We start from the raw sequence: 13,290 nt of genomic DNA, 5'->3' as shown, positions 1-13,290 counted from the left end.
GCTAGGATTGGAGTGGGGACCTTGACCACCTATTTATAAACTATGATTCCATCATAACCCATCATAATAGATATAACTATATTGAGCCTTTTAATTGTTCTCTACATATAAAATAAGCCTGCACCACTTAACGCACATGATATGACCCAAATATATGCTAATAGAGACGTGTCCATTACCCGGGTCACATTAATTGAACGATCACAACCTTATGGGTAATACCGACATCACTCAAGCCTTATTCAACTACGTACAATGTTTAATTTTATGATCTATGTAGGCCCACCAACAAAAAATTGCTAACATTTTATACATAAGTGTTAGTTCTTGTTATGTGAAATTACAAACCTGTAATAACCCTTTTTTTAGATTAACTCCATGCAAGGTCTATGTGTTAATTAACCTCTAGTACTTCACTTTTGCACACAGAGAAAAGTATCTTGTACGTTCACATGAAAATCGAGTATGTGCATAGGTTCAGCACTGATCTCACACGACAAACAAATGCATATTAGGATCAGCACCAAAAAACATTGACATGATCAGCTGAGCGCTCGAAGGGATCAAGGCCGGCCTTAAGTGTACATACAAAACTCTTGAGCACAACCAAAGGGCTTGAGGGTTCTACCCCCGTTGTTTGTGGGCTTGGGGCTATGGACAGCCTTTGAACTTTCTGTGGGCTAACTTACTAACTCTCCTGATCCCGTTGATGTATAACGTGTGACAAAAAACAAAAAAGAAAAGAAAACTCTCGATCACAACTTCAGACATAATTGCGGCCGTAGCTTTTCAAGCAAAGTTTACCCATAGGATTTGTAGCACAACCTTCAAATTGTCCTTCACAAACTCAAATACACCAGAGAAAAATGTTTTCCGCAATTTAGGCAAAGTTTACATTTTAAATTCTCTTGCTTACCTAGGATATTCTCCCTACAAATTTAAAATTCGAAATATAATTTGAACCTAGTTCATGGTACAAACACATGGTACTACTAGTGGTGTTTTTTTTTTTTGGTTATGGACACAGGAACTAGTTGGATGGCAGGACTAGCATGCACATGCATGTGGTTCGAACGGGCCAACAACATGCAGTGGCCGAGCCTAGTAATTCACCACAAGTATAACTTTGATCCAAGTACTTTCTAGACTTGGGGAAGTTGGTCTTATGTGACAAATTGCCATACGGGCAGGGAATCCAGGACGTTGTTATGAGGAAAAATAGGTAACAAGAGGGTAATTAGTCAACCCGCATAGAGTGTGCGTCGATCTAAAAACGGAATGGAGGTCCCTATATGGAGAGATCTCGTATCTTGCAAGAGGAGCAGGTTACGTAGTCCCCCGTACTTTATTCCTCACATAGCATAAGAATGAAGACTTTTAGACTTGCATTGTCAAAAAAATCATCCGTTTGCCGATCAAAGAGTTAAGTTTGACTGATCATCGAGAACTGAATGAAAAAAACAGAGGTTTTGCTCTCAGTAAAATTGATTCATATATATAATCCAACGGCTTTATATTCAACGCTTGTTTTGTACGTTTTAGATAGAAAACAGAGGTTTTGCTCTTCAACCATCATCCTTTGGAATGATTTCTGGCAACACTAGCATGCTATAGAACCATTTTCTTGTATTTGCTGATTATTCTCGTGCACATGCAGCACCGTGCGCACAACACCATCCCGACCTAATTGTGACCATTTTAGTCTCTTTCTTGTTTTATGTATCGTCAGACCATCTATCTATTTCACACATGCAAGCCATTAGGCCAATGAAGAGTAAAACCGTGTGTTATGGTTATGGGTAAGATGGTAACCCGTTGTGTGGTTACTTATCAGGATTCTAGTGCGGGCATTTAATTTCAAATCATATATGGGTTAGTTTGGAAAATCTATAACACTTTTTCTTTAGGACGTTTCAAAATGAAATAAGGGAATAACCAAATGAAACAAGGGAGTATGAATTATTAATTGGTTACTTATTGCAAGTCATTTATTATACGAGTAAGAAACAGAAAACGAAAATTAAGGTCATTTACTTTCATCAAGCGGAACTCAAAAATCAAATACTAGAAAAAGAAAACACACGAGTAATTATTCTATAGTCTAGGAGCACCATCACGTGGTGTACCGGATCACTCCAGAAACACATAGTTATGTGGGCTCTCATACACTTAATCGAGAACCCCATGAGAATGTGTGGTTGTAAAGTGATTCGGAACACTACGCGGACTATTGAATAATTTCACAGCACAAATAACTGCACAAGGACAAACTGAAATAAACAACTGCAAAACAAAATACTCCGTATGAAACAAGAAACCAAAAACATTACGTTCATATACCCATGCACACACTCAAGACAAGTGTAGCCGACTGCATGAAGATAACCGAGCGCGTGAAATCCGCAGCAGATGAATGACGCGCCGCCTCCGGCGAATTCATGTCCCCCGTATTACCACCTGGCGTCGGCGCAACCACCGCCACCGGAGGAGCCAGTGCCGACGGAGTAGGAGCCATTAAGGTTGGCGGCGAAGTTGTCGGCGTCATCACGGGAGCATGAGACCTTACCGGAGTCGGAGCTGGAGCTCCGGCCGACGGAGGTCTTGCAACCAGAAACGGTGACGGGGCTGGTGAGAAGGATTCTGGGGATGGTGCCGGTGCCGGAGCTCTGGCCGATACGGGTTTAATCCGAACGGCCAAAACGACGACGATTAGCTTCTGACCCTTTTGGCAATTGGTTTTGTTTCCGCTGATGAAGTAGAAGGGACCTGATCGATCTAGTTTGAAAACCGAATCACCGCCGTCCATTTTCACGATGGGTTCCTTCGTATTGCAGTTGTCGTAGTCTTCTCTGGTCACCACCAAAACAGAGTCCAAACCTTTCATGTACTTGAATACTACAGCACCAACTGACCAGAATTAAACAAACAAACAAACAGATGCATGTATACATACATCTAAATTAATATCAGCCGTTACGTATCGCATTTGCCTTTATATTCTGGCATAGTTTCTATGAAACTATTCGATTTTCGACTTGGACATTGTTGTTTAATTTGTTTATCTACGTATCGACCGATATTAGACTATTAGTACATGCCAAAAAAAATGAGAATAGGTATATCACCGATACCGTTACACATCTTATCTTGATAGTACTAGCAAACCTGATAAACATGGGATGTAGTAATAATACAAATAAGGAGATGTGGGAAATTAATGTACTTACAGAGAGTGTCATTGACTTGAAACCTCATTCTCTGAGCCCAGGGATTGTAACTCTCAGAAGGGTTTGAGACCCAACCTTCTTGTCCACCCACGTTGAATTGATAAGCTTGCAACCAACCAATTAAGCTAGTGAAAAGTACGAAAAACAGGTAGAGCAATCTCTGAGAAGCCATATTTGTTCAGGCGAGTGGAATACGGATACGGATATGTAGAGAGAGAGAGAGAGAGAGAGAGAGAGAGAGAGAGAGAGAGAGAGAGAGGGGGGGGGGGGGGGCGCTACTTGAAACGGAAAGGACTAGAGAGGTAGAGATTAGGCTTGCCGCTTGCAATATGTACAGGGGGTTTTGATACAGAGGTTACCGTTGGACTAGAGGTGGTAATTTTGGAATGGGTAATCACAGCTGACTTTCCCGAATAGACAGCCCAGTTTCATACTCCCTCCGTCCTAATTTATTTGTCGATTTTTTGACTTTTTAATGTTTCAAAATATTTGCCAATTTGACTTTTAATGAACTAAATATTATTTTTGCCTTTGCTTTTTTCAAATAAAGTAACTTTTTAAAAAAAGTTAAAAGGGTAAATGTTGAAAAGTTAAATATTTGTAGGTGTAATTATTATGTTCCTTTAAAAAGTTGAGTTCTCAAAAAAGGACAAATAAATTGGAATGGAGGGAGTATAAAAAATTCATCTTGATCGGATATCAATAGCTATATCAAAAATTAAATTTTGATCATAGAATAGACAGCAATGGACAGTTTAACTTAAAAATTAGTGAAAGAGTCGGGCCGTCTGTTTTATAAACCAAAATCTAATTTTTGATATAATTATTGATGTCCGAATTCCAATCAAGCTGATATTTTTTGCGTGGACATATAAATTTGCGAGTCCTACAAGATGAACGATTTAGATTACTACAGTGATTGCTCGGTATGTTTCCGCCTCATCTAGACATAACACATTCTCTTATGGGCAGAGACGTAGCTACATGGGGTCTCGGCCCCCGCATTGTTTCGGGTTTTTTTTTTTTAACTTGTTAAGAATTATATTTTGTATTGGGTGTTATTTAGACATTTAAATGCTTAAGAATGTGTTCGTTTTTTGTCCCAAAACTCAATTTTCTCTCTGCTCATGGTCTCTCATAAGTTTTTTCTTCAATTATTAATCTTATTTCTCTTTCATCTCTCTCAACTAATTATTCAAAAAATCTCCCTCAAAATCTAAACCAAACAAACTATTAGATGTTCTAATTTTGAAATTTCAAAATCTTCTTGTTCATAATTCAACCCCGCGTCTATGAAATCCTGGCTTCGTCCCTGCTTATGGGATTGACATTTCCATGTGGTACTATCCGCAAATAAGAGATTGCCATCACACAATGCGGGACACTCTTTGTCTAAATATCAAAGCAAAAAAGTTTTCATAGCTACTTAAAAGTTTTGTTATTCGAAATGTAGTCTTACGACTTCTCTTTGAATAGTGTAAATTAATTACTCATTATTATAGGTTCTCAAAAGCTCAGCAATCAGAAGCATGTTGCATACCACGTACTGATAGACAGAGATGTCCAAGGTTCTGTTAAAACAAAAGACAAGCAGGTTCGAGTCACGCGTCGATACGATGCGCCCTGGAAACTTGTCCTCCAACAAAATACAGATGTGACCCACTAATCCTTGGTGGGATTTTACAAAACTATGCGTGTTTGCCTGTTTGGTCCCGTAAAGGACCTGCCTCTGGTTTGGAGTTCTTATGATCGTGCCCATTGGATCGGTTGCTAGTCCTTCTCCAGTGTTGGACATACTGTGGGTGGTGGCTATCTCTTCACAGCTTCTCCGGATTGTCCCTCCTCTGCTCCGCCGCGAACTTGCACCCAACCGCTTCACGCCCCTCCGATGAGCAAGTTAGAATACTGGAGAGAGAGAGAGTACTTTCAGAGTGATGTAGGGTTGCGTACCTTCTCTAGGGTTTATCCGTCCACTTATATAGGCCAACATACTTGCTCTCCAAGCTAGGAACGATCGTGACACATGGCACATGCCCATGATGTCACATGTAACCACCTTCCTTCCTCAACATTCCAGACCTCTCGAGAAACAACAAGAGGAACCTCCATGTGGCCTCCTCATGGGTCAAACCGACCAAACTGGCCCACAAGTCCAACCCGAAGGCTCGGACACTGGGCCAATGAGTCAGACCGTAAATCGGTGAGTCGGACCCCTCGGTCCGGCCTACCTCCGTTTGGCCATCTTGTTCGCCATACTAGGTCTTAGCTCAGGCAACGTATGCAGGGCGCCAGGAGAGCCCAAACTCCGTGCACGTGATCTGATAAACTAATCAATAGTTCAGTTCAGAGAAAGAGAGAATGGAGATTGGACATAGGAGTACCTGATTGCAAGATTGAAAAGGAGAAACTGACAGGTTTCAAGAGGGACGGATGCTAAAGGCTTATTCCCAACTTTGTTAGATAGTACTCTGCATGTGATTTTGAATGTACATGAGTTAGCCGCCAATGGCACCCCAATGACCTAATGAACTGAATCAAGTAATATTATACAGAGAGAGAGAGAATAATACCATAAAAGCAAAGCCGGTGACGGAGGCCCACGAGAGTGCAAGGATTGAGCCAGCAAACTCGAGGCCTCCAAGGTGGCTGGCGAACATAAGAGCCACTACCGGAATCAAGTAATATGATGCATTTGTCATAATCGCAGGAAGCAAATACAAAAACTAGTTCTTGGCCTCTTCCAAATCCACCACCTTCTTCCACCACCTATCCTCTCTTTCTCTCTCCTCCTCCTCATCATTTACTTCTACTACTGTAGGAGATCTATCTAGCTGCAGTACGTCTAGCTTCTGAAGTAATGGAAGTACTACTTCGAGGCATGATCTCCCCGTCTTTTAAGTTCTAGTCTAGTCCTAATGTTAGTTTTACAATATTATAATGACATGACAGAAACAAGAAATATATCAATAACTATAGGATTACAACCCACCGTGTGCAGGACGAATCTAGCTAAAGCCGCAAAAGCATGAATTCATGATGACAATGTGGAAACTTACTAGCTACTAATTAATTAGAAAAATGAAGCTAGATGACATCCACCAAATCTGTTCGATGCGTGTACGTTCATCAGCGAAACGTACTTGAACTAATAGTAAAGCGACATATAATCTCATAATAAATATTATCTCGTCGGATCAATAACGATTCGTTGCTTCCGCGATACGAAACTCTCCATAGTGTTGTACGTGTATTCAAACTTTAAGAACATACTATTCCAACATAATACTCCCATCCCCTTAGACGAATGGATACCGTATCTATGCGTCCAATAAGCTCACCAGGCCAGCTCAAAGGGTTAAGCACTTGCCAATTTAATACAATTCATATCAGAATTGTTTCGGCCGGCTTAAGACTGTGAAAGGGCTTAAAGCAAAGATTTTTTGGGAATTAATTTTCGTAGTCCCCTTTTTTATATCAACTCTTTTTTTTTTTTAGTCTTTTAGCAAAAAAATGCATACACTTTCAACACTAAATAACAAAAAATGGAGTGTGGATATCAAAACGAGAGTGTGAAAATCAATTCTCTATTTTAGTATGTCAGTTAAGGATATATCACCTTTTACAAGAGAGGCTTTTTGGGAAAGAGAGAGATTTGATTTTGTCAAACCAGAGTATTTGATTTTGTCAAACCTTTGTGTGCAAAATGTTTTCATAATTGACTTTTATAATTAAAAAAATGCTTTACTACTTTGTTATAAAGAACTTATGGGCGATATTTTTTCATTTGTCTTGCCATAAGATAATAAATTAGGGGCCTGGCATGTTCAACTATAAAAACGAAACAATTCTCATTGAAATAATGCAACATTAACATGTTGTTATGCATATTGTTGGGCTTGTAGCATGCCTCTATTGATAGCTCAATTTCAACCTTTAGATCAAAACAGCCCCCAAAAAATAATGTGAACTTACTAAAGACGAAATATATTTTTTTTTTCCGGCCACACTTTATTTGCCACATAAAGTGTTTTTACGTACTATTTAATCTAACCATACTTATCAATATTTATCGTTATCAAAATAATCCTTTACACACCACCGGAGAGTCATGTAGGACGCTCCCATGGTTTTTAAAAGTTTATTGTTCAGATTTTGAGAATCTCTAAATTAACTCACATCTCTTTAAATTATATTCACTCTGTTTTTTGCCCAAGTTTTCTTAATAAATATTAGACATTTAAGTGGACTTCAATGCAATTGAGGCTAGTAAATAATGAAATTAGACTATTCAAATAAATAAAAGAATCAGTTGATTCGATCGATATGTTGTGGTGGTTAATAAAGTTTAGTCAATCGATTAGTGTAATAGTGGCGACTGAATGCGAAGAGTTATTGAGCACTTTACTAGCTAGCTCTTTCCATTGAATAATTCAGCATCAGGCATTATTAAACCATACTGCCGGCGCTTTCATTATTGTGCAATGCAATTGTTAAACCATACACAGATCTTGAAAAAAAAAACTGGAATAACTCAACAAGAAAGTGACGCCAAGTCAGATAGAGGATTTGTTGTCTTGATAGAGGAACAGGGTGAGTGTGATTTCGGACTGATAGAGGAACAATGTGATTTTGGACTGGCTCCCTCTGTGAACTCCATTGGACTCCATTTTGAGTGTAGCATAAGCAACAAAAAGCCGACGGCCTGACAAGAGAGGCCGCAGATTAGTCCCAACCACAGGCCCTTTAGGAAAAAATACAGCATGAAAAAGAAGAAAGTTGGTCAATAGATCAACCAAAAGAAAGTCACAATTGATTAATCCGTGTGAGTGTGTGTAAAGTTGCACTTACCATAGCATATAGTTTGTGTTTGAACCCGAGGAAGATGGAAATAGGCATGCCAATGCAATAGAGTGTTCCCAAGTTGATGAACACTGCTAAGTTCTGCCACCACACCATCTGGCCACCCCTAGGACAAATATTTCAATAGGTAAAGTGCACAAACCATGTTGATAGTACCCAATTTTTGTTTTTCACCCAAAAAAATAATACCCCATTTTTTTCCTCTGCAAACTTACGAATTTGTCTGATAAAGTAATGCGAGAGCGACAAATGGGTGATTTAATAAACTTAAGCTTAACGAAAATTTGAGTACAATGAAGAACAGACTAGGCTGACTAGCGAAAAAGTAGGAATGATTCGAACCTGATAAGACCCCTGTGACGGATTCAAGTATGATAGAAATAATAACAAAATGGCTCATTGAAGCATATTTCTTGATGGTGGTTAAGCTATAACTGAAGAAGCCCGCCCAAATGGTATGACCAAAGGCTAAAGCCAAAACAACAATAAGAGTGAGAACGAGAGAGAGCATCAGCGTGACAACCATGGCGTGCTTCGCCCTGTCTAGATTGCCTGCTCCCAACTCATTTGACACCCTTGTGCTGTTACATTAAAGCTTTGATTGCTCAGAATCTTAAACAAGATGGAAGGCATAAGATATTTGATTATTTCCGATACAAGTATTAAAATCACGTAACTATTAACTAACCTTGCTGCCATACTGAGACCATATATAACCATGTAGGCTATTGCCTCTGTATTCACACTGAAAATAAAAACCCCAAAAGACTTCAACGTCAAAAACAATGATCAATTTATTTTAGGAGAGAGTAGCCCTGTAGGAGTGATCGGAGAGAAGAAAACCCCCACCACATCGCCAACAACGAAGTGGAAATTTCTGATTGTGGCATCAATCCCGCCAATAATACCAGCAGCTCAAATGCCCAATACTCCAAGCTAGGGAAAAGAAATGAAAAAGGAATGGTACAATTAGTCTTCTGAAAAACATAAGGTTCCAATCTCCCCATCTGCTTTGGGCATGTTTGAATGTCGGATTTTTTTTGGGAGAGATTGGATAAGATGGGAAATAAGGATGGAGATGGAGGGTACAAGTGGACTCTACGAAATACTAGATAGGATTATTGAATACTTCGAGATTAGGTGTATAGTGTTTAGTTAGAGTGGTGGATTTGGAGATCTTGTAGTACAGATGTGTAGTGCGCAATTCGAGTTGTCTGTTTTGGAATCAATAGTTCAGATTTCATCTTGGCTCCTACAAATTTGATCCATTCATTGCCGAAATAAAATCTAAATCATTGATTGTCGAAACGGACAGCTTGGATCGCACACTATACTCCCGTAGTGCAGTCCTGCACTACAGAATCCATGGTTCCGACCAATTCGACCCTTAAGTCTCGTGTTCAACCAAATGCGGGACTATGAAAAAGGAGACATGTGGGTCCACCCCTTTTAGTCCTACCTCCCTTATCCTACAATCAAACATGCCCTTTCAGTACCAATTAGTGAACTGCTCACGTCATTTTCACATCGATGGAGCTTTGCTTCATCCGAGATTTCAAATCCTCATGAGCATAAGAACGTAAAAAGTGATTCCGTGTTTAACTTACCATACCATGGCTGCAGAGGGCAGAGCCAATTTCAAGACGGCAAAAACGTGATTTGATGACACAACCGAAAACCCATTCCAAGTTTTCCTAAACTTCTTCGCAAGAAGCACGTATCCAGCCAATACAACGACCGCGATCCACAACGAGATCGAAGCTGCCAGTGCGGCCCCCTTGAAGCCAAGAGGCGTCCGGTGAACCAACGTGTAGGCGACGCCAAAGTGAGCAATCAATGGAAGCACAGAGCAGAACACTAGTGGCACGACGACACTCTGTGCCTGAAGAAACCTCATAATGTTCTGGAAAAAGCCATGGGCGAAGAGTCCCGGTATGAGAAACTTCAAGTAGAGAGCTGCGGATTGCAATACTTGATGATCTTGGTGGAGTAGTATTAGAATTGGTTCAGAGAAGAACCAGAGGATGGATATGAGGATAGAGAAGAATAGGGATCTGATACAAGATGCTTGTAGGTATATACCCATCAGCCTGTATAATTTTGCTCCATATCCTTGCCCACACAATGTTTCAAGTGCGCCACTCAGGCCGACCTAAATCAAAGAAAAACAAGGGACAAATTACATTTTCCTTAAATCACCTTAGGAAGGATGGGAGCACATTATGGGTGGGGATGCTAAAGGCTTATTCCCAACTTTGTTAGATAGTACTCTACGTATGATTTTGAATGTACATGAGTTAGCAATAATATAAGCCAACGGCACCCCAATGACCTAATGTAATAATATGATACATGGAGAGAGAGAGAGAGAGAGAGAGAGAGAGAGAGAGAGAGAGAGAATGAATAATACCATAAAAGCAAAGCCGGTGACGGTGGCCCATGAGAGTGCAAGGATTGAGCCGGCAAGCTCGAGGTCTCCAAGGTGGCCGGCGAACATAACAGCCACCACTGGAATCAAGTAATATGATACATTTGTTATAATCACAGGAAGCAAATACAAAAACTGGTTCTTGGCCTCTTCCAAATCCACCACCTTCTTCCACCACCTATCCTCTCTTTCTCTCTCTCTCCTCCTCATAATTAACATCTACTTCTACTACTGTAGGAGATCTATCTGGCTGCAGTCTAGCTTCTGAAATATTTGGTAGTACTGCTTGGAGTTGGAGGCATGATCTCCTAGTCTTTAAGTTCTGGTCTTGTCCTAATGTTAGCTTCACAATACTGAACTAATTCCCTTCTGCAATTCTTTGTGTTAGATCCGTACATGCATGTACATTACAATGACATGACAGAAACAAGAAATATATCAATAACAACAGGATTACAACCCACCGTGCGCAGGACATGCAAATCTAGTTGGACGAATATTCTAGGTGAAGCCGCAAAATCATGAATTCATCATGGCAATGTGGAAACTTACTAGCTACTAATTAATTAGAAGGAATGAATTCTAGATGACATCCACCAAATCTATACTGTGTGTGCACACATTTGTTAGCGAAACGTACTTGCACTAATAGCAAAGCGACATATAATTTCATGACAAACATTACCTCGTATGAATATTAATATGATTGGTCACCTCAACAATACAAAACTCTCCATGGTGTCATATCAGAATTGTCAGGGCTGGCTTAACACTGAAAAAGCCTAAAGCAAAGATTCTAAATGTGCATTCATAGTCCCGAACCTCAACATGTGGTTCTAAACTATGCCATAATCGTTCCATGAGATAAGAATATTCCTCTACCTCCCAATCAAGAAGCGTAGGATCCCCCTTTGAAGGTGGAGGATCCGTGATATTTGGCGTTGCCCACGCAGATAAACCTTCACAGCAGGTGCCCATGACAAGTAGTTGTTGTGCCCATCAAGCATAATTCTGCAATGTAATATAGTAATAGAGCGAGGTCTATCATCACGGTGGGACCACCCGGATGGTGGTCTCTCAAATTGTGATTTTCTCTCAGTCATGGCCCCAAAAAAGTATTCCGTCGATCAGCCAAAAGCTACCAAAAAACAATCGGTTGAAGCCAATGCAAATGTAAATGATCTCTTCTATAAATTAATTTTAAAAAAACTCCCGATTGTCAGCTCCTTGAGATATTCTCCTACAGAAAGTCTACACACACATACAATCTGTGCACAAATTGTGCACGGATTTTGTTGTGGGGCCTATCACGGATCCCACACAAATCATCCGAGCCGTTCATTAAATGTAAAATATTTTTTCAAGGGTCCCCGTAAAAAATAATCTCAATCCGATACCTATAGGTGCTCGATCCAATCATATAACTTTTCATTATCCGAAAATCTGAATGAAAAGTTAGATGGTTGGATGAAGGACCTATATGTATTGGATTGAGCTTATTTTTTACGGAGACCCTTGAAAAAATGTTTTACATTTAATGAACGGCTCGGATGATTTGTGTAGGACCCGTGGTAGGCCCCACAACGAAATCTGTGCACAATCTGTGCACAAATTGATGTGTGTGTAGCACAGTTCATTCTCGTAAGTGAATGGAACGAGTCCACTTGGCTCTTGCTTTTGGGAGAAGACAAGATTTAGTAGTCAATTTCCCAAGAGTAGTGCTCCTGGTACAGCAGCTGCGTACAGATCCCCTTTGCGCCCTCCTCGGGTCCCGCAAAGATGATCGGAGCCGCTCATTTTGTTCAAAATACGTCGTTTAAGGTCCCTGAAAAAAATCACTTCAATCCGATATCGGGAAGGGCGTTTACGAATCATCCAACTTTGCTTCAAAATTTAGCCTATATTTTGAAGCAAAGTTGAATGATTCGTAAACGCTCTTCCGGATATCGGATTGAGGTGATTTTTTTTAGAGATCTTAAACGACGTATTTTGAACAAAATGAGCAACTCCGATCATCTTTGCGAGACCCCAGGCGGGCGCAAGGGGGATCTGTACGCAGCTGCTGTACCAGTAGCATTTTTGATTTCCCAATGGCTCCTAATTGACTACCTTTTGACAAATTTGATTAAGAATTGGGAAATGATTTTGCCACTCTCTTTTTTGTTAACCCCACTCTCCTGTAAGTGTATTTTTTGTGTAAAAATACACTTACATGGGAGTGATGTTAACAAAAAAATGGAATGACAAAATCAACAGCCTAAGAATTTAGTCAGTGAATGATCTTGGAAACAGATAATGTGTTTAGAATTATTTGACGATACACATGTGATCCTTATTACTTTAGAGGTAGAAAAATGATTATGAAGGCATCTATGTTCGCGATTATTGTCAATACCGATTTTCTCTTTCAAAAAACATTGATTACTTCTCTGTTTCACCAGGACTGGACAAAAATGAGAGCAGCTCGAGCTAGACTCGAACTCGAGACGAGCCGCTAAACAAAGGCTCATGCTCGGCTCGAAGAACTTTTCGTAGACTCGAGCTGGGCTCGCCACAGCTCGAGCAAGTTGTTCCCAGATCAGCTCATGTTGTGAGTAGGTGTCTCTCTTCTTATAAAGGCTTCTTCCTTTCTCATTTGGTATTGAGAAACTGATGTGGGACTCGTGTATTCCGCTAAAGTCCCTCAAAAAATAAATACTTATTTACAATTTTTGAGATTAAAAATAATAAGTTTATTGAAATCAAAAAATATGCTATATGGATTTTGTTTGATAA

The 13,290-nt window shown here is 39.9% G+C and overlaps 2 protein-coding genes across 2 annotated transcripts; both read right to left on the bottom strand.

The window, feature by feature from the left end:
• Positions 1–2,332: 2,332 nt before the first annotated feature.
• On the bottom strand, positions 2,333–3,399 carry LOC131328714 (early nodulin-like protein 3). The gene is made up of 2 exons (XM_058361620.1): positions 3,228–3,399; positions 2,333–2,895 (listed from the first exon to the last, which is right to left on the bottom strand). The coding sequence occupies exons 1-2, from the start codon at positions 3,397–3,399 to the stop codon at positions 2,333–2,335; spliced, it is 735 nt and encodes a 244-aa protein (XP_058217603.1).
• Positions 3,400–8,298: 4,899 nt separating this feature from the next.
• LOC131328713 (protein DETOXIFICATION 19-like) lies at positions 8,299–10,725 on the bottom strand. Its single transcript, XM_058361619.1, has 5 exons — positions 10,498–10,725; positions 9,695–10,239; positions 8,937–9,023; positions 8,776–8,832; positions 8,299–8,668 (listed from the first exon to the last, which is right to left on the bottom strand). The coding sequence occupies exons 1-5, from the start codon at positions 10,723–10,725 to the stop codon at positions 8,299–8,301; spliced, it is 1,287 nt and encodes a 428-aa protein (XP_058217602.1).
• Positions 10,726–13,290: the final 2,565 nt, after the last annotated feature.

This window comes from Rhododendron vialii, chromosome 6a (assembly GCF_030253575.1).
Source record: "Rhododendron vialii isolate Sample 1 chromosome 6a, ASM3025357v1".
Classification (NCBI taxonomy): Eukaryota; Viridiplantae; Streptophyta; class Magnoliopsida; order Ericales; family Ericaceae; genus Rhododendron; species Rhododendron vialii.
Note: the sequence above shows the minus strand (reverse complement) of the source record. Positions and strands in the feature narration are given on the sequence as shown.